This window comes from Python bivittatus, unplaced genomic scaffold (assembly GCF_059951505.1).
Source record: "Python bivittatus isolate LINGU-HERP-01145 unplaced genomic scaffold, Pbiv_v1 ctg000070_np1212, whole genome shotgun sequence".
In the NCBI taxonomy this organism is placed as follows: domain Eukaryota; kingdom Metazoa; phylum Chordata; class Lepidosauria; order Squamata; family Pythonidae; genus Python; species Python bivittatus.
The window spans coordinates 42,744,121-42,767,117 of record NW_028277034.1 but is presented as its reverse complement, the minus strand read 5'-3'; the positions used below and the strand labels follow the sequence as shown (position 1 = coordinate 42,767,117).

Below are 22,997 nucleotides of genomic sequence, written 5' to 3'. Positions count from 1 at the left end.
TTGCACACCAGATCTAACTGGGAAAATGTACCCCCAAGCAGAGTTAAGGATGGAAAATCTCCAGAATGGAGGAGAGGGGCTTAAAACCCACAGCCACACAGTCTTGCCAAGGTTGAACTGAAACCTGAAACCCACACAGTTTCCTGGCACTGAGAAAGGACCTTAACAGCATTGTTGATCGGTCCAGGGCAGAGATGTACAACTGTGTATTATCAGCATACTGATGATAAGATACCCTGTGTTGACAGATGGCTTCCCCCGCCAGTGGCTTCTTGTAGATAAACAGAGGCGGGGAGAGAGTAGGGCCCAAAGCACCCCACAAAACAGAAACCTTCAGCTCAACCTCTCCCCACCCACCAACACCAGCTGGAACTGGCCTGAAGAAACAAGGAGAGCCACTTCCTAATCCCCTGAGCTGGCCCAGAAGGATACCACGATTAATGGTACTGAAAGCCACTGAGAGGTCAAGAAGGGCCAAGATGGATGCATTTCTCCATTCCAAGCCTGCCAAAGGTTGTCAACAAGCACAATCAATGCTGTAGACCATATATGTACATATATTTACACACACAATTGTTAAAGCTAACAAGCTATAGCCTTTCTCCAGACAAATCTGCAAAATGCATTAATCAGTAATTTATCAAGCAATGTAGGAATTCTTGAAAATTGGTCTGCCTGGAATTTATCTGATTAACGAAGTAAAGTAGGAATATTAAAATTTAGAACACTGGGCTATCTAGGTGCATTTTTAACGTGCTGACTGGTAGCAGTCCTTCAGTCTTCTGACCAAAGCTTTTAGAGATTTAGAGATTCTTTTCTGAACACAAGCAATGTATACTACTACTGACCTATAGTGATTTGTTGGAGTTTTGGTGTCCTCTGAGCTTAGTTTTTTTCCTACAGACATTTTGTTACCAGGGTAGGTTATATCATCATCCATGGGGGAGCAAGGTTTTCTGTTTATTCATATGTAGTAGCTAAGCCAAAGAGCAGCAACCAACACTTAGATAAGCAGGAAATAGCACCAGATAGACAGTCAGGGAAGAAGCAATAGCCTGGTCAAGAAACTATCAAGGAAGAAGCCACACCCCAACCAAGATTGGCAGGGCAAGCTAATACATATAAACAACCACCAAACTCTGCCATGCACTAAGGATACTATGCTGATAATAAAGCATCTGCAGGAAAACAGCCAAGCTCAGAGAACACCAAGAACCTAATAGTTCAACCCAGACCTACATAAATTCATCATGGTGACAATTTGCCTCACCATTTGCACTGACTTCTAAAACAAATGATGACATCAGTCTGCTTGGGTCAGTAATAAGTACTAGAATGACAAAGTCCCAGGCACCAAAATTATTGAGCAAAGTACGATCTTCAAGAACATGACCATTTATACTGTTGTGAAGGACATCTGATTAAAATTCCAACCAGCAAGATTCTCAAAGAAAACTAAACTAACCTTACCTTGTTGTGAAAGTGTGAATTGATTGAATAGGGTAGCAAGATTTTTCAAAATGCCTCTAGAAGGGACATGCATCATTTGAGGTTTGCTTGGGCTCTATGGTACATTTCCCTGCTAGAGGCACTTTGAAAAGTATCTTGTTCCTCTGTTGACACAGAGAAATTCTAAGGGAGGGAAATCTACCCAAAACAACCAGAGTAACTAACATGAGAGGGGGAAAAGAGAGTTTATAAAAGTTAAACAAAAATGCTTAATGAAATTAATAAAAGTCAATTTATCATATTTTGTCTCTTGATTTATCTTCTAGAATTCAGTTGAAGCTATACTTCATATTGGCTATTGAAATCATTTATCAAAGTTGCAATCATAGTTGACATTGTCAATTCTAAATCCTACTGGAACAAATGGAAAAAAAATAGGGGCACGTAGAAAAATTCTGCCTTTTTTCTGTCAGTTATTTAATATGGAAGAGAATTGTTTTTGGGAATTTCATGAAAAGAATCCTTTTAATGAAAGGGGGAGGGGGAGAGAATTCCTGTACTTATCCTTAGCTTAGAGAAGTCTGTGAGAGGTCATGTTATTATCATATATACAACCATCTGCAGTTATCCTGACTTCCCATATTTTAAATGAACCCCAAAGGACAATATTATGAGAGACTGATATAAGTAGACAGCCAAGGAAGCTTCAAAATAATGGAAAAAAGAAAATCTCCAGACCAGCAGTAACACCTTCTGTCACCTCCAACAATCAAGTACAATGAGAGAAATTTCAAAGAAATTCTCAAGCAACCCTGAAAATAAGATAGAAAACCAGAAGCCCTTTCCCTGAGGAAGAATATTATAAATAATATTCCAGCACAACATTAAGGCACATTTATTTCATTAATTTGAGATGGTAAAATGGGAAGGATTAAAGTTGAGCTGAAGGGCCGTATGAAACAGCATGACCCCAGAGATTCAGATGGGCTCCACTCTGCCTTCCATAGGATACTTAAAACCTGGCTGTTCCTGCAAGCATTTCAGCTGGGAAGTTAGCGTGTTCTGCTAGTTGGTTGGTTGATTGCTGCATTTTGTCATAAATTGGGATTATTTTGACTCTGGACCTTGATTATATGGATTATTAATTGATTATTTTATTATTATTCAGTTTTAACCTTCTGCATGCCACCCAGAGTCATCGCTATGAGATAGGTAGCCATATAAATTATTTAACTAAATGAAACAACTGAAAGAGTTTTTATAATTATCTAGAAACTATTCATTATTTGTCATTGGCCTTGCAGTAATAAAAAAGAGAATCCATGGATTCACTGATCCTTCACAGCGTTCAGTCCTATAATTTTATACTGCATCTATCAGCATTAAGATACTCAGAAATATTTCATCTTAAATACTTACATTGATAATAACTTTCCATCTTAGTCAGCAAGTAGATATAACACTATTTCTATTAAAATAATTGAGCCTCTAAGGGAATAGTTTTCCAGTTACTTTTTATGGGAATAACTAAACCCAGCTGCCTTGTCACTTTCTGTATCCTCAATTATAGCTGGATTATAAGATACGCTCAGTGCCATGTTTATCAATGAGAAAAATGAATTCTTGCAAAGAGAAACAGAGTGAAGGACAGAGCGAGAGAAATGAACAAGTGAATGCACAATTTTAATCTGGTTTGGCCCTTCCAGCATTTCTGAGTTCATGAACATATAACTCTCTGCAGTCCTTTCAAGGCTTTCTTTCATCTCTTTACTTTTTTACAATTCCAGATATGTGGCAGGGCCAAGGATCTGCAGCATTAAGTTTTTCTTTCACATTTCTGATCTTCCATTGCTGTAATCTCTGACTAACAGATGCCTTTTACTACCAGTGGCATGGCCAGGGCTTGTCACTCCTCACACGGCTTTGCCTTGTTCTTGTCACTGTTTAAGACTGGAGGGTGTAGAAAAGAAAAATCAGGTTCTAAGATGGTATGTCAGAAACAAGTGAAGATGCACTTGACTTCTTGATATTTGAATGCCAGTGCAGCTATAGCAACAGGACTAGGGAGAAAGTGAATTTTATCTTCCTTCACACACCAACAACCAACATGAAGCTTTGATAGCTCTTTACAAGGCTGTTTATTGAGAATTAAACCATAAAATGAGAAAAACAAATAAGCCATGGTGCCTTTCTGCTAGATTATATTACACAGGGAAAATTACGAGAATTTGAATGTTTATTTGTGGGAATGGTGTGATTTCTATGGAAAATGTATAAGCTGTTTAAGGAAAATTGTATTTCAGATAAAGGGACCATGAAATGATACTTTGCTTTGACCATTTCAACCACTCCTATGATCAGATTGGATACTAGGGCTGTGTAATCATTTGAAAGACAGGCTTTGCAAAGCTTGTTAGCAATAGACAATACTTACATGGCTGCTTGGAAGGTTGTGCTTGGCTGTCTGAACATGTGCACGTGCCTGAACAGCTGCTTCTCTTCACTGGCAATCTCAGTGGCAGTGTTGTCTGTGTATGCACTGCCAGAGATGACCATCAAAGCAGCCACCCAAGATTTCCAGAGGATTTTTTGGTGTTGACTCTGGTGACTGCCTGGACAAGTTCCTGCAGTTCTCTTGGCAAGATTTTTTCAGAAAAGGCTTGCCATTGCCTTCTTCCTAAGGCTGAGAGAGTGAGTGACTGGCCCAAGGTCACCCAGCTGCTTTGTGCCTAAAGCGGAACTAGAACTCATGATCTCCTGGTTTCTAGCCTGATGCCAACTACTACACCAAACTGGGTCCAGAGGATGCTGCTGCTGTCTGGGGAAGAATGTTTTGCTCTCTCTAGAAGGCTTCCAATATTTTGCAAAGCCCTTCTGTATACAATGTGATGATTTACTTTCTTGGTTACATAGCACATTTATGTAAAATGTTAAGAACTATCCATAAACTATCAGTGAGATGAGATTACAATCCCGGGGTATGTAGACAATGGAAGATCTACCAAACTTTTATGACAAGAGGTCATTCCATCAGAAAGATGTCATTATCCAACAGGCATATTAAGTGGCATTCTTTGGCTAAAAACTTACAGGCTCTTAGATCTCTCCTTCTTTTCCCCTTCCTTCAGATTATATCTGGGCTGACTTTGCTCAGCATATTCCCATGGGAAATAAATATTGTGTAATCATAAAACCCGAAACTGTCCTGGGCAGGAGATACACAATTCTAGTTCAAAATATTACTGGGATAATTGTGAGTTAAACTAACCTTTCCTGATCCATCAGTTGTGTAAGTAACAAAACTGACTCAGCTGTCAGGGTTTGTCTAATCTCCACCCAACCTTTCCTCCAAGTTAGAGATGCTGAAAAAGCATGGCTCCCATTACCGAACTAATGATGAAGGATCAGCAGCCAAAATAGCTACATCTACTGCTACCTTGCTGGGCAATGAAGAAGTGGCTACTAATGTAACAAAGCCTTGTCAATACCTTCTTGGCACAAGGACTCATGGGGTATCGGGGAAAGCTGCAGGAAGTAGAAAATAACTCTGAATTCCTGAAAACAACAACCTGTCTTCCAGAGTTGTGAAAATTTGTTCTGTACTTTCCCATAGAAATGTTATTATCTCAAACAAACAAACAAAAAAGTGGTTTTTTTCACCAATTCAGCAGTGATCCTGCTGCAATATCTTACCAAGTCTGTATTCTCAAATATTAAAAATACGTGTTTTTAAAAAAATATTAAATGAGTTTATATAAAATTTCTATGCATTCCATGCACTCCATGGATTTTTTTTCTTTGAGTAATTAGACAAAATGTGCAATTCCCCGGTGAAAGAAATTGCTTGCTAGCAAGTTATTTTTCATTGCTGTCAAACAGTACAAAGCTCACTCTTCCATCTTAAATGTGATCCCAGGTATTGATTATTAATCTTTCAGAAAAGAAGAACCACATCACTGACACAAATAGGTTTATAGCCCTGGGGATACTTTTTCAAGCCTCTTGACTGATAGACAGGCAGACAGACAAAAAGATATTTCAGAATACTAAATGTAATAAAGTGAATACTAAATGTAGATAAGTGAAGTCAATAGAATTTCTGGGACCCAAGTAGTTAAGAGTGTACATACCATATAATGTCTGTATGTGGATTCAGTACCAAAAATATACCCTTGAAACAGATTCTATATAGCCCTGTTCAGCAATTTGTGTGTGTGTGTGTGTGAACAGTCAAACTCAACTTTTTCAGAAGACTTTCCATTATAATAGCCACCCTCCAGTAAAGTTTTATTCTTATGAACAGAGCTATTAAGCCATGAAAGAACATAGATTTTGATCTCTAATTTGGGTGCCTCTAAGTATATTTATTTAATTAGAAATAAGAATGTTTGGATGAGAAAACAATGAACAGTTGAACGGGAAAGGGGCTTAAGGCTTTAGCCTTAATCCCTCTAGGAGAAAAATCTGTCTGATTTTGTGGGGTTAGAATTATTAAGGGATACTATGGATATGTAAAAGCATTAATGTCACCCTTTAACCCCCCCTCCCCCAAAATATGTCTCCAAAATATTTGGTTCTGCCTATTTAGGGGTTCACAAAAAGGGTGCTTATAATAAAAGTAATCTGTGGAGTACCCATCATTACCTTACAGGATTTAAAGTAATCTGTCCACCACAGTCATTATACATTTTCTCAAAGTAATTGCAACTCACCAGAGGTCTCATCAACCCTTTCATCTACAATATGGTCCTTCTGATGAACCCATTCACTGTTGCATTTGAAGTAGATCTGGGTTGCAGGGCTGGCTTTACAGTAAAGGTTCACAGGCTTGTTCTTTACAATGTAAGCTTCTTCAGGCTCAATGAGAAAATGAGGAAGAGGTTCTGGAGGATCAGAGGGAAAGGTTTCTGGGAGCTCGTGAAAAAAATCATCATCTGTAGGAAAGAATAACACATGGTTAAATACAATCTAGTTTCAGTTCAGCTTTCATTAAAAAAATAGTAAAAACATTGTGTCTGGCAGGCATACTCTGGGTCCCAGCTATTAGGAAGTGCCATCTGGTGGGACCCAGGAAGACAGGCTTTTCTGTCATGGCACCCGCCTTTTGGAACATCATCCCCCCCACCCCCAGGAGTCTTCCATTAGGGCTTAAAGACATGGTTGGGTCACCAAGCTTGTGGATGTGTGGCAGAGTCCACATAATTGTTGTGTTGATTTGTTTGCTGGTTATTTTGGTTTTTACCTCAGCTGCACATTATGTTTGTATTATTGTTATATGTTGTGATGTGGTGTTTTTAACTGTGGTTAGCCACCCAGAATCACAGATATGAGACAGACAGCCATATACATTGAAATGAAGAAACAAATCCTTATACAGCTGACACATATTCTTTCACTATCTCATATCATTTGTAGATTTTGTAAATTTTAAGACAGTTTTTCACATCATAATCACAGACCATCAACAGTAATTGCAAAATCACAACTATCCTTTCAAGTATACCCAACAGTATTTTTTTTTTTTTATTAACAATTCATGAGATGGACTCCTTTAGAAGAGCTTTTTTAGTTGTTTTTGTTAACCTTGGTAAATTCATCTGGAAGTATTTTATGTATCTTTCTGGATCAGCTGCACTTACTTTGCATTACCTTGATAATGGAAACATTTCTTTAATAATGATAAGAGTATTTTTGCAAAATCATATTAAGTTAAGGATTAGGTCATGCCGGTTTGTGACTACTGCAAGAGCTCATGAATTAAGATTACTGTATGTTTTTCCCCCAGTGAAGGAACTAAATGAATGTTTTATTTAAACCCACAGTCTAGGTCTTACTGATTAGCTCTAATGCATGTGAATATTTAAAACCCCAGAAATAGCAGTATTTGTAGAAAATGAGAAGAATCAAAATCAGAATATACTTGTTACCTATGAAAAAAACCTTAAAATGTAGCTTTCTTAAATGGGAAGAATATTAGTGAATCACTGAAAGAATATCCCTCCAATTAAATAACTATCAGAAATGAGTGCAACAATACATATTCCAGAGCATGTTCTTCACTTGGAACCCTCTAATGTGTTGGGACCCCTAATTCCCAGAATCGATTCCCTATGATATATTTTATAAAAGAGTCCTGTAAAACTCAATTAGGAGGATTCCTGGGAGAAGTTTCCTTATAGAAGTCAACAGTGGTGTCTGCAGGATCTTGCTGGTTTTGTCAGAATGATTAAAGCAGTCTTGTTGCATCATTTTACAAGCATGTGTGCAATGTTGTGATGCATGGAGAAAAGGGGCAGGTCTTCTGCTGCAATGCTGCAACTCTGCTTGAGTCAGATTGTTCCCCCCTGCTCTTCTCTGAACATCATGAAAGCCAGACTCAATCATTAAGACCATGTTGCTAACAATATGAGTCATTTAATCTGGCAACCACAATGAAAACCAACACACAACACATATTACTGAATAGTATTGTCTAAATTTTAATACAAGGGATGCGTGTGTGTGTTACTTCCTTTATCTTCGGTGTAAGCAATTAAGAGATCAGTGTTGGATGAAATCATGAGTGCTCCACTTGTAGATAGACAAAAAACGAGCATCTGTTTTCATTCAAAATAAGCATCATCTACTATGGCTGCATCCATTGCAGGAGAAGAGCCATGTCGATAAAAAATCTGAAGAGATCTGGTAGCACTTTTCTGCTTAACAAATTTTATTAAAAGGCATAAGCTTTCTTGAGCTGCCACTAGTGATGTCTGGCCAATCTATGCATCTGATGAAGTGAGCTATAGCTCATGACAGCTTATGCCTTTTAATAAATGTGTTAATCAGAAAAGGTGCTATTGGACCCCTACTACACCTGCATCCTACTTCTAATTCTGTATTCACAAATCATTTGCTTGAAGAATTATGTGTGTATATGTTGTGCAGGATTGTAGCCTTGGAAAATCAACTGATACAACAGAACCAAGGAACGTTAGAAGGAATCTCTTGTTTGTGATCTAATAACAGACTGACTTTTTCACTGCGTGTCTTTCCCCATTCTGTAAAAGGGGAGATTTACAGAAAGTAACTTGGTAAATAGTTGAAAATGAGTAAGTGTTTAGATATCCCATTTATTCTCCATATTAAGACTCCAAAAACCTCTTCTTCTTTTCTGAAACAAAAATACAGCAATTCATTGGAGGAGTCCATGGCTTTTCATTGATTTTAAAATCTCTTGTCAATATGCAAGAGCATTTGAGATACCCAGAACAAACCATTCTCATTGGTAAAAGGATGAGGGAGCAGTCACTATTGACAAATCTCTCAGTAAGAAGCTGATAGTCCTAAAGGCCTTATTCAATCTCTTCTTTTCTGCTTCTGAAGCAGTTATCGTTATGTGCAGTGACGGACGCCAGTGATGATCAATAAAGCACCACAGAATATCAAACTAAAAATAATGCAGAAGGTTAGCTCTCCTCTTCGCGTCAGTTTTCATGAAGATTAAATGTCAGACAACTACCTTTCTTTACTCTAGATATACATATATTTTCCGGTGTCCAGAATTACAAAGGATATGAAAAGACTTTTCCTCCCAGCACAGCTTTTGTAGAAAGACAGATAAAGAACAAACAATGATGGATGAAAGGGATTAGACAGATTGCTATCATGATATCTATCTTCATAGCTTCAGTTACACTATGTCTTTATTAGAAATGTGCAAATTGAGAGGGTTGAGGTTTCATGGGCCTTCAGAGTTTCCCAAACTATATTGGAAAAATACAGATAGTTTCACCATAATTATAAATAAAATATTTAATAGTTGATGTAACATAAGTCTCTGTTTTAAGATGTTTATGAATGCAAGTTGCAATACCATTGAGCCAAATACCATCAAGAAATTTAAAAAAAGAAACAAATAAGAAATATTGTTCTTCATGGTTACATATTCTGTAGCTTTTTTAATTGTTGAGAAAACATGAAGTAACATCAAGGTAAACTTAATTATTTTTTTTCTTAGTTAAATCATCTTGATTTAAATAAATCAACCTTTCAGTTATTCTCCATAAAGAGAATGAATGGGCTCCAGACTCAAACTTACCTATAGTACAGTTTTTAAAATCAATGCAACAATATGATATCATTAACAAGTCCTATTCATTTCACTGGATCTCCTCTAAGTATGATTAACTCTGGATTTATTCTATTTTAAGGCCTGAAGTAGGAAGGTCTGTAAAAACTCTTTGCATGCATAGGAGCGTAGGTCAAATTTCTAGCAGAAATGAGTAATTTCTTTTAACTAGCTCCAGGCCACATGTTTTTCTTCTGGTAATTTAGCTGCAAATCAGTAAAAGAGACAGATGTGTACATATGTGGACACATATGTTTTATAATTAAGCAAATGTGCCATTCTGGTTCTTGGCAATTAGAAAAAAAGTGTAGTCATTTTCATTGATGGCTCCCAGCACACTTATTACAGTGATCAGCATCCTACTAAAGCAATACACAAAATTTTCTTTTTTGAAGATCTAAAGTTCCAGTTCTTCTGATTCAAGCTGGCTGGCCAGGATCTTTGTTGTTGTCATTTAAATGATCCTTAATTTTTTTTCAGCCAAATGCTTTATTGTAATTTATTAGATTTGCCTGCCCACTGATATGGCATAGTTAGGAAACACATTCTGTATAACCAAAACAAAGGCAGCAGTGAATCAATGAAAATAATTGCCATTTATTAAAAAAAAATACTATATAAGCTATTCCACTTGCACCTAATCATGTTCCATTGAAGCAAAAAGAGAAATACTTGATTCTTCAGTGTTCAGGCTGCCATTTAGTAGGATAATTTGATATTTTTCATATCTTGTCCTTCCTGTCTACCATTCAGATGTTTGCCATTCCCCCTTCTCTGGTGACTTTTTCCCCCTAATTTTCCAGTCTGGTATATAACCTTGGTATTTCCTGGAGATCTTTTAATAAGTATTACCATTACCATCTCTAATGAACCTTTCTGAGATCAGCCAAGGTCAACCCAATACTCCACCTAGCTGGGCTGATTTATCTTAATGCATGTATAAACTGGGAAATCCACAGTTACTGGAACATGGGCTAGGCCATGTTTCTTGGAAATCACTCTATTCACTAGCTCATTTCCTCCAAACAGGAAAAGGGAAAGTAATCAGAAGTAGATGTGAGGATATCTTAAAGAGATGTTTAAAAACTGTATTTTTAGGGACACAAATTGCCTTTTTCACTCAGATAATGACAAAAACACTAACCTTGTATTCCCAACAACTATTGGAATATTTTCAGTAATTTGTAGCATGTATAATTTTTTATTATGCTTCAAGATAATAGTGATGTGGAAAAGAATACATAACAATGAAAAGATGATTGGATTTTGCTACATCCTATGTTGAAAAAAGAACCATCAACCATCAGATGACACTTTCTTGTCTCTTTCAACATTCAAGTCTCCTAGCCTATACATCTGCTACACACGACTAAGAAGTAATAGGCACAGCCTTATCAAACTGATAGAATCAATGCTGGAAATTCAGTTTGCGCTTTTCTGAGTTTCCAGATGCGATTAGATCTCCTGTAGCAAGAACACAAAACATTATTTCCTTCTCTCCTAGGCAGCAAGCTATGTTTTAACAAATCCCCTTCCTATATATACCTCTGATAAACAGTAACATTTGCAGATGAAGGAAAATTAAGATCTGGATATCCGCAAGCACAGTTAAAATATACGCTTGTATCTCATGGATGATATGATAGCCCCACTCTATGTTCTGTAAAGTACAAAACATTAATTGAATCTATTTGAAGCAGAATTCAGCCAGAAACCTGGTTTCATTATAAACTGATAATATGTGTGTTTTTGTTTGTCTGCTTACATTACAATTCCAGAAAATTCTTCTTTTTAGTACTTCCCAGGTTTCTTTGTCTCTTTCAGAGATGAAGCTATTATTGTTCTATTTATAAACAAAATTCTTTTTAAACAGAATTTACTTCAGAATGGCTCAAAAACAATTTAAAGTGAATAAATGCCAAGATGATTCTATTCGCATTTGAATTCCAATCATTTAGTGAAACCTTCACAGTGCATTACAACAAAGGCAGCTGGTTTTAACTGCATGTTTGGGAGCTGAGCTCAGTTTTTAAATGTTTTGATTAAATGGTTTTCTAGAAGAATATACCCTATTTTGCATGAAATTAACAACAGGTGTTATTTTGAACATATAACTCTATTAGGCAAGAGATAATGCATTATTGTTAGCATGACTTCATTTTGAGAAAAAATCTTATGTTCTATCAAGATATGCAAAGGTACATGGGAAGTTTAAAATTCTACACAGCAAATTCTACCCTGCAAAATAATAATACATTCCATATCTTTCTCTCTTTTAGTCCCTTTTTCCTACAAAACAATCCTTTAGTCAGACCCTACCATTAACCCATACTTATGGCTGAGCAGAAATTTGAACCCAGATCTTTCTGCTCCTATTTCATTTACATTTATCTCTTCTATCCTGCCCTACAACTTAAATAATGTATCACTTAACAAAGGAAAGAACCAAGTAAATCACATCTGCAAGGATATTTAGGTTCCATGCCTAAGTTCTGATTTATTCTTTCTTTCTTTCTTATGCATGAGGGATGGAAACCCATGCTTGTGTGGTGTTATGATTCATATACAAATGCCTTGTACCTATACCAGAAGCTGAGTAGACAAGCTATATACAAAAAAGGGCAGGACAAGTTTTTGGTGGCCCAAGATTCCATATAACATTTTTGGAGGAGCTAAGGATTGCAAATCAGGCAAGTCCCTATTACACATGCGAGCCAGCCTGGGTTTGAATTCCTTCATTTTTTTTAAATGGTAATATACATAGATAAGGCTCACACTTTAGGTTTTATGTTCTTCCCTCCTCATAAGGAGTCACTGGGATTGAGATGGGTGGCTATAGAAATTGCGTAAATACTGTAAGTAAGTAAGTAAGTAAATAAGGCTGTGGAAACTGCATTTGGTTTTCAGCAATCATGTTAAAGTTGAATTCAGACTTGCAAGAGAGAGAGGGGTGGTGGGTGGGGGAGATTTCTGGGCTGCAGGTTACCTTTTTGTGACATGAAGAAACCAAACAACTAGCATTTCTCCCATATATTACCTAATTGTAATGATACTAAGGATTTCCACCATTCTTGTTCTGCACTTTTGGAAAAAATTCAGACAATATTGGAGTTTACTCAGCAAACCTGACTTTACCAGATTACTGTTTTGAGAGATGACAAGACTTAAAACTGATTTTAATTAGGCTAATTCTGTTTTATATGTGTGATAGTTAAGAAGAACGTATAGGAGCTATTTGAAACTAATGAATTTTTCACCTGGTGAAAAATATAATCTACCTCTTACAGTGTGCAAAGGAGAAATTTATAAAGATGTAGTGCAAGTCATATGTGTGTTGGCTATACTCCTTACATCTTATTATGTTTCAGGATTAATGGTTTAAAATCCAATGAATGAATGAATTGAAACTTAACTGAGAATAAAAAACAATTACAGACATACCAGTGCATGCACATTTAGCAATGCATCCTTTCTGAGCAACCAAAATAGCAACAGAATGCAACGTTTCAAGTTTTCTAGAACTCTTTATCAGGAAACATGTTATTTTTCCCTCCCCTCCCGCTCCCCCCCAAAAAAAGAAGAGGAGGAAACAGTCCAAAATTCAGGGAGTTTGTGCTTACCATAGAGGTTGTTTGAGTAAAATCAAGATCAAGAGCAATGACCATGTTAATTTTCTACCTCTGTTTCTATCTGAAGGCCACAGTGGGTAAAATCAAGATGCAACATTGGCATAGTTACTAAAAAAAAAAAATCAAATTGTTTAATTTTCCTTTCAACTTAAAAAAAAACACCACTCTAAACTGATTAGAGTTAAGAGTTTCATCTCAGCAACTTGCCATCAGTTTTCTGTATTGCTGAATTTTAATGGCAAACTAAGTAACTCTAGGGGGGAGCACAGAAAGAGTTAGAGGAGGTTGCATGAAATTTACATACTGTGGATTGCTCTTATCATTCACATAAATTCTAAATTAAGTTAACTCATTATTAGATAATTGGTACTTCCTTCAAGAGTACGAAGATGACTTGTCACCATCCCATTACATGAAGCTGATGAACCCTAATTACAGAATTGTCTTCTTAACACAGAAAACCAGGAACACCTTATTTTTCTTTGACTAGCCTGGGACACATCAAAGCCTTTTTTTCAAACCTACATAAAAGTACTAATAATAAAAGAATTACATATACTTGGCCAGCCAGGTTAATAAATATGTTGTGGACTAATAAATTTATTGTACTATTTACAAGGGTACTGTAGAGTTTCCCCACTTGGTGACCGGAAAGCAATCCTTTACCAAACCACATGGTTAGGCAATTGACTACAAGCTACTCAAAAAGGAACTGTGATACTTTGGTTCAGACTATATCATGTCTATCCTTGAAAAGAAAGTTTGCTTTATCTATTTAATTTAGAGGAAAAAATGTTATGGAAACCTCTTTCTAATTATTACAAGGATTTACATAGTGATTCCCTTGTGCTGTCACTTTTTCTTTTCATTTATTAAAATGTATAAAAAAACAAGCTTTCTTAAAAGAGAGACAGACAGACAGAGAGAGAAAAGTGCATCACAAACTGAGCAGGCAATTGATCAGTTCAGCATTTCTCATATAACAAAGCCCACAGTCTTTAGCTCACAATTGTGAGCTCTGGGCACTTTATCTAATTAGCAAACTAACACTTATTGAATTAGATGTGGTTTGTGATGGCAGTTTATGAGCAATTCTGTATCATTCATACATGTTGTCTGCTTTCCTTGAATAACTGAATATTGGATTTGGAGAATAAAGGAGCTGGTAAAGAAATGCATGTTCAGAGGATAAGATCTGATCATTTCAAGTTTTTCATAAAGCAAAAACATCTTATTCTATTTGTTTTTGGCTCTTTAAAAGCCTAAGCAGTCTTTGCTTCTGAACCACCTGCAATTCAAGAAATATTTTTACTTTCAACTGCCATTAGTAGCCCTAATGGTTGACATGGGGTCATAGAATTATTGCACCTCTAAGCAGCATCATTTCCTTCTCACTGTAAGGCTTCATTTTTCTTTGACACATTTGTCCTGAAACAGCTCCAGGCTCTTGACCCTCCTTTAACCTTGGTAACTAATTAAAGATGGACAAGACCTAGGCTAAAATAGTTTTTGTTAAACCTATTCATTCAAGCCCCTTAAGGCACACTTTGTCACTTAGAACAAAATTTCCTATATTTACATGAAGATGAAGGTTGATGTTAGCATGGAGAACAAATGGGAAGTGATAACAAGTAAGAGATGTAACTTTAATGGTAAACATCTTTTAAAAATTCATCATTGCCCTCCAGATGTCTTCTAGCTACCAAAATATTAGCAGCAGTGTCTTAGGGTCCATGGTTTAAATTAAACTTGGAAGATGATTTATTTTATATGTCTTTACAGTTAGAAATGAGATCATTTTTCTTTATCATAGCAGAGATAGGTTTATTCTAATAAAGGTATTATATTTTTAATCTTATAAATGCAAGATTAAATAAACACAAGTTTAAAATATATTCAGATAAAGCATATTTAAAAAAATAGCTTGAGCATGTTAAACATTATGCTCACTAAAATATATTGGACATCTAAGTAGTCTTTCAAACATAGTAGTATTTTCTTCCCTAATAAACACAATGATGAACATGCCTCCCTTTAGTGTTACAAATAATGGAGCAAATATAAACAGTGAAAGAGTTTTAGAGAAATTATTAAGGATTAATTCTGTGCAGTGGATTGAAAGAAATACTTCCCTGAATGTATTTAAGCAGACATACATAGAAGGCAATCATCAATTAAGGATGCTTTCATTTGGGTACCTACAAGGGATCAATTACCTCAACATCCCTTTCCAACTCCATAATACTCAGATGACATGACATTGTAGTGTTTCTATTTCTGAATTCTTTGTTTTCCTATAGAGCAAAATGCTTTTCTGATGTTTCCAGTAACATAACAGATAATGCACAGAATTCTCATAATTTAAAAAAGGAAATACAGAAGATTATTCAGAACTTCATGCTGATTTATTTTCTCTTTAGTAAAACAGCTCACTCATAAATGCACCATCCTTATGTTCAAAGACTGCTTTGTAGATGCCAAACCATTACTTTATTTTTCAGTTCTTAATGATACACCTTTTTTGCCAAACACCTTTTGCCAAGTTTGCAAGAATCATAAATTCTTCACTCTGTGACTGATTTATGCCCAATTGCATTACAAGTCCATTACCATTCTAAAGAGGAGATGGCAAGAAAAAATCCACAGTTTAAAAACAGTATAGTTATTTAAATACTGAACTAGGTAGAGTGATCCTTAAGCAATAATATTTTAGCTGTAAAAATCAGAATAAACTCAAAATTAATCTCTGTTTATAAATATGCAACAAAACTCCTTAACTCATTGTAGCCCCAAATATAATTCCAAGTTCAAGTAGTGCTATTATTACACTATATATTTGTTTATCTGCTTTAAATATGTTTCAAAGAAATTTAGGCTACAAATATAACACTTACGTACATGTATGCCCCACCAAATTCATTGCCTTGCAAGCACAGGGATTTGTTCTTCCTTAAAAAAATTCAGTTAAGTTTAAAGTGAAAGTCAGTTGAAGATTAAATAATACATTAATACTTGAATACTCTTTCATAAAATCAAAATAACTATTCTGACAAACACTTTCCTACATAATAAGGAGAATATTCTTCAGTTAGTTATCCATGTATAATTTAGATAGGAAGAACTTTCATTTTGCATGTCCTGTTTGAATACCTTCTTCATCCTCTATCTGAAAAGGTACAGTCCAGTAGATTCTACCTTACTGTAGATAATATTCTACTTGGAGGATTACTAAAGTATGATTCTCAGTCTGAAGTCAATCTTTGGATGATTAAACATCCCAGTTTCAAATCCAGCTTAAAGGTAAGAATTGTAAAAAGAAAAATAGCCTATCAATAGCTTGACTTAAAAAGACTGGGAAATTCATGTGATCACTGCCTTCCCTGTTAAAGTCCTGTGTCATTACTTCAAATGCAACATATGTATTAATAGGACATACACATTTATAGAAACTATTTCTTCTATCATCTTCTTTTTGGGTGGTGGGTTTATTTTTGGACAATGTGCGAATCACTTAAAATATTGCTGTGTGGTGATGATGTTGTACATGAAGACAATTTGAAAAAGAAAACTGAAAAAAAGACTGATTATGTAAACAGACATGCAGAGAAGTTGCCCTACAGCTTTCAGACATTAAATACAAACAAAAATTTTGTTTCTCCAGTGTTAGAAATAAACATAAAAGTGCAGATGTTTTTAATATGCTGATACAGTAGAGAGATTTCCAAAAGTATATGGACAACAGGATGTTTTAAGGAACTATCTATGCAATGGTGCTCTTTCAGCTCATGTATTTTATCTACAACAGGACATGTCTTCATACTGTAGTTCTTTTACCTTGCAGATACCACAGACTCAGCAAAACATACAGCAATATACTGGGGCATTGATATAAATGCCCCATGGTTTTCCCAAAGCTTTAAACAGCGATAGATTAATTTCAAGACTCACAGTGGGGCACTACAGTTCCATCTGCTCATATAACTTACAGAGGTAATCTACAGCCACAAAGCTAAGTGTTCACAAAAATGACAGTATCTGGTTACATATTGCAATGTTTTATTCCCTGCAGAAACTAATTCTATCAACTCTTCCTTGCAAAATCTTGCTGATTTGCTATTCTCTCATTCCATTCCCCCTGCCAACCAATTGATTTAATTTAAAAGACTATGTCAGGAAAGGAACTTCTGACACTTGGCTCCCCAGTCTGTCACTCCCCTTCACACTCAGTTCAACTAAAGATCCTATCCAGTTTGATACTTTATCCCCTCTGTGACTGACATCAAAGCTAATAAAACAAAACAAAACAATATGCTGGCAAGAGGAAAACATGTTCTTGCTAATTTTTTAAACACACACACACACAAGTATTACATTCTTTACACACATTAGAACAATATATCAGAAAAATACTAGCTCAAAAACAATCCATTCTTCTAGCCAAGCGTGACAAAACAAAACCATAGGTTAAGGCATTAGTTTCTACTTGTTGCTTCTGTATTATAAGTGTGTAAATCAACTTAGATGGCTTGAATGTTTTAGATCATGCAGCAGAATCTTTTCCCATCATGTGTAGAGAATTCATTACATCACCACTGATAGTTACATGATCCCTACACTGTTATTGCTTTTGACAATAAATCTGCATGTAGAGAGAAACCAGTTCCCAACATCTATTTCTTCCCATTATGACTGTCTTTTAATAAGCTCAGGAAATACATATTCCAATACACATGTTACTCTTGCAGAGACGAATATTTAGTGCTCAGCTAAATATTTAAATATTTAATAAATATTTATTTATTTATATAAATAAATAAAACTACGAACTATCTTCGTAGTTATGCGAAGACAACTATCCACAGCATTACAACTTTATTTTGTGATATAAGTAGGTTGCATAAACCTTGCCTATGCAGAAGTCTTAGGCATACAAATTTACATGTCATACAGGTAATTTCTGGCTTCACAGTGGCTGAATCTATGTACGTATCATATTCAGTATGTTCTAATCTGACAAGAACCGGTGTGGTGTAATAATTAAGATACTGGAATGGTTCTGGCCCATCCTCAGCCATGGAATCTCAGTGGATAATTTTGGGTCATTCTCTCTTTCTCTCTCTCAATCCAGTTTACCTGTGGGGAAAATAAGAGGAGAGAGTGCTACCTATGTCATCTTGAGCTCCTCCATGAAAGGTTGAATATAAATCCAAAAAAACCTAACAAATAAACCGCAAATTCTGTGCTTGTCTTTTCCCCACAGCAGAACTAATAGCAGTTACGGTAATCAGATCAGTGATTTAAAGGGAAATAATTAATCTGTTCCTATATGTCAAACGAGCTGATAGTACACTATCCTGTTTATAACATAAAGAGGTACAGAATTAATTTTTTTAAAAAGTTGATTTGTTGCGCCCAGAATTCTGGACTTACTCACGTGAGCATTGTTTGTGGGGCACCTACATGTGCACCTTTTAAGACAACTGAAGTACTTTTAAGACAACTGAAGCAGAGAGAATTTCCAGATTGTAGAAAATTATGAACTTGTCTAAAATTTTGTTGCAGAGAAGAATTAGATTTGGAAGCTGCACGCAGAATTCTTTACACAGAAGACTATGTGGTCTTATATATAAATGTATATACACATAAATGCATGTCTACACACAAAAGAAACAGCACTGGAGCACCTAATACTGAGAGGACTATTATATTTCAGTATTAATAAATTCCCATGAAGAGACAGTATCCAGAAACAAAGGTCAAACCCTGCTAGGCCACATCTTAGCAGAAATATCACTGAAATATATGAGCTCACGGTAGGAACTAGGATGACAGGAAGAAAATTAACCTAGTACCCTTTCTCATATTACTAATTGTTGTTTTAATGTGCTAGGTTCTATCACTGTGAGATCATTCAAACAGCTCCACATCTTAAATGTGAAATGGCTTGCACGACATCATACTGTTGATACATAGTTTGATCTTAACTAAATCAGTTAGCTGTTTCAGAGCTATCATTTGTGTTTTGAACAGTTTATCTCTCTCTGTCTCCTCCTGGGGAAAGGATAAAAACATTAAATTTAAGGAACTTGTTCCTTCAGCTCATATAAAAGAAAACAGTTCTTAACAGCAGTAAGGTTTCTGACTCCCCCTGTCTTTTTCATCTAAGGCACCCAAAGAAAACCAATGAACATAATTTTCTACCACTGTGTTCTACAAGATCTGGCTCACAAACGACTGCAATTTCTATTGGGAAATATTTATAATTGCTTTCTATATTGGTGATTTCTAAACCCTATCACTACCTATCTACAAGTGCAGTCATCTGATATGAAAACACAGTGCTGGGAACTTGGAACATGCACTAATTAATGTGGCCTGTATTTCACAACTTGCAAAAAAATTAGTCATCTCTATCAGTGCACTGAAGCATACACAAATGAAAAATGAGATCCATTTCTTTTCTAAATGCTAAGTGTTTATTAATTAAGAAAGAATAGAAAGAAGTCATTAATTCAAATAGTTTGTTTTTAGGATTCATTCTGGATTATTTTAAGGATTTGTTTCTTATCAAACCATACTGTTATATGCTTCCTTTTCATATTTACAATTTTGGATACTGATGAAATGTTTTACTGTACAATGTCTTAACGTGTAAATGGGAAAGTAAAAGTCCCACATTCACATTCAGGAAGAAACCATGATTTTTAATGAAGATAACCAAAGGTTGCTGGCTTAGTACCATAATGAACATAATTATTCATGCTTTCTCCTATTGCTATCTTCTTTCCAAAATATTTTTCCACCCGTGTTTTTTACCTCACTTGGAGGTGAAGAGGATAAAACCCCATTTCCTTATCTTTTCCAACCACAAGGAGGAATTCTACATTTCCTGTTTTCATTCTCAGTTAGCCACATTAATTGTTTGATCCAAATTGTAAACTGGGCAAATATTAATTTTATTTTTATTGAATTCAAATCATTATTCATGATTTGAAACGGACTATTTTTCATAAATCATACTTAATTAATGGTGGTTTGCAGTTTTATTATAGTGTTGCAACAAAACAACTATGCTTATAAAAATATAAAGGGAGAGTACATGAACCAATTTTAGTGTTAAATTTAAGGGTAAACTTTAGTTGTCCCTTTTTTTGTGAAAATCATTGGCAATGTGCTTCTTGCACACCGCTGCTTTTTCTTATAAAGTTTATATCCTTCCTGAGGTTGTCTGATAACATATATTTAGAAACAGGGTATGAAAAATAACTGAATTGCACCTATCAGTCCAGGAGAATCTCCATGCATATTAACCCTAAACATGTTAACTACATATTCCTGATCTGTTTTCTGCCAAAATATTTGTGTTTATTTTAATACATATTGTACACAGAAATATTCTATGCAAGCAGTACAGAAATATTGAAGACTAAAGCAGGACTGATGGGAATTATAATGATCTACCTCTACTCCATGTCTTTATCCAAACTTCAGTTATCTGCACAGGGCTTCTATAAAGAATAATACGATGAAAGGTTGTTGCCAATCCTGAGCACATCAGTATAAAACCTCACTGTGTAGCATGATCTAATTTTAGCCCATGTAGTTCTGGGATCAGAGTCTAGCCTCAACATCCAGTCAATAACCATTATCAAGTAGTCCTTTGATTAGCCGCTCAGACCTAATCTGAGCGGTATAAATATAAGGTCAGCATAGCCCAGCTCATTCAGCAGATTTCTATTCTGCAACTAATAGAATAAAGCAACATTATACCATGTGTCAGCAAATATATGGGGAAAGGTCAGTTTGGGGAAACATTCAAAATATTAATTTTATATCACTGAAACAAAAGATATTTACACCTAATGGTATTTTTTCTTGATATGATTTTACTCTCATAAACACAAATTTGCAAAAACACAAGTAAATTAGTAAATAATTTAAATTCTCTCACTATGAATTTTAGTATTAATATGGTAATATGCAACCATATATCAGAGATCAGTGGTCCAGCAATATTAGGTATTTTGATGTGATCTCATGTATTCTTCACAGATATAGCTTTGATGTGATCTCACTTTATTCTTTAAAGATTAAACCAAGTGTTCGATCACATTTCCCCCCCCACTTTTTTCAACATTAGTGGGAGAGGAGACTGTAGCTCATAGGTAGAGAACATGCTTTGCATGTACAAGATCTCTGGCATCACCAGTTGAAATAATAGGTAGCAGAAGATGGACAGACTCTTTTTAGTTGAAGACCCTGAGATCTGCTGCCAAACAGAAAAGACATAGGGTAAATTACAGTAGATGGAGAGACTTCCATCTTAACACAAGTCAGCTACTCTCCCAAAATATATAAAACTCAAACACAAGAAATCTGAGAATGTGCAATGATGGCACTTTTTAGTAAAGTATAAGAAGTACCTTTACCGCCTCATAACTGGACTATTGCAACTTGGTCTACATGGGGCTGTCCTTAAAAACTATTCATAGGTTTTAACCAGTTAAACATGCAATGCTCTGAGTAGTGATGGGAGTATTGACTTCATCTATATAACACTATTACTAAGGGAGGTGCTCCGGCTGCCAGTTAGCTTCCAGGTGCAATTCAAGGTTGTCAACTGTCACTGTTAAAGCCCTACATGGCTCAGGGACCAGGTATCTCCAAGACTGACTTCAGGTTCAGTCTGCCTATCCAATAAGATGAAGGAGAGGAGGCTTGCTGAGGATCCCATTGCTTAGAGAATGTTATCTACATGGATCCCTTTGTCAAACATTCTCAGTGAGGACCACGGATATTTGTTCCACCTTTCCATATTCAGATTCTAAACATTAAGACATGCGCTTTTGAGAATGGTTGAATGGTGATGCATCAGATTATTGGCATATTGTAATGATTACTCTTTTATGGTTTACTGGTTTTTAATCCTATGTTGTTGGTTGCAGTTAGTGTCTGCCAAACATAGAAATAAGTGGAAAGATCAAAGATTCTTTTGCCATCAAAATCTGATCCAACTAAACATAAAATTTTAACCTCATCTATTTTCTGCCTAAAGGATGCCATTAATGAAAACCTGTGGAGGTTTGAGAGGGGAATAAGGAAATTGGCAGAAGCAGTGTACAAAACAAGTTGTTGTACATGACAGTACATTTATGGAATTAAGGAGATTAATGTCTTCACCTACAATTCATGCATTATGTCTCTAATTATAAAGAGATTAAATGTTGCCATGTTTGGTAGGCTGTTCATTGTGGCTCAAAGAGAGAAGCTGCTTGATGAAATTCCAGTAAATCTCAAGCTATGAAACAGGATGTTGGTTAAGATAATCATGACTATGGAATGGCACTTTCTCTGAAAACAGTCCCCTTCATGGATCACTGCCTTGTCGTGGCGAAGGGGCTTGCGTAACTCAGTGAAGCCATGAGCTATACCGTGCAGGGCCACCGAAGACGGACAGGTCATGATAGAGAGTTCTGACAAAATGTGGTCCACTGGAGAAGGAAATGGCAACCCACTCCAGTATCCTTGCCAAGAAAACCCCATGGACAATGTTAAAAGGCTAAAAGATATGACGCCGGAAGATGAGCCCCTCAGGTCGGAAGGTGTCCAATATGCTACTGGGGAAGAGTGGAGGGCAATTCCAAGTAGCTCCAGAAAGAGTGAAGCGGCTGGGCCAAAGCCGAAAGGACGTTCAGCTGTGGATGTACCTGGAAGCGAAAAGAAGGTCCGATGCTGTAAAGAACAATACTGTATAGGTACCTGGAATGTAAGGTCTATGAACCAAGGCAAGCTGGATGTGGTCAAACATG

General features: G+C 35.9%; 1 protein-coding gene across 1 annotated transcript in view; it reads right to left on the bottom strand.

The window, feature by feature from the left end:
• The window catches only part of UNC5C (unc-5 netrin receptor C), a 341,537-nt gene that overhangs the window by 137,350 nt on the left and 181,190 nt on the right, over window positions 1–22,997 (bottom strand). Inside the window, exon 2 of the mRNA XM_088133037.1 lies at window positions 6,162–6,383. Within this exon, the coding sequence (XP_087989163.1) occupies window positions 6,162–6,383 (222 nt within the window). The remainder of the gene's footprint in view (window positions 1–6,161; window positions 6,384–22,997) is intronic.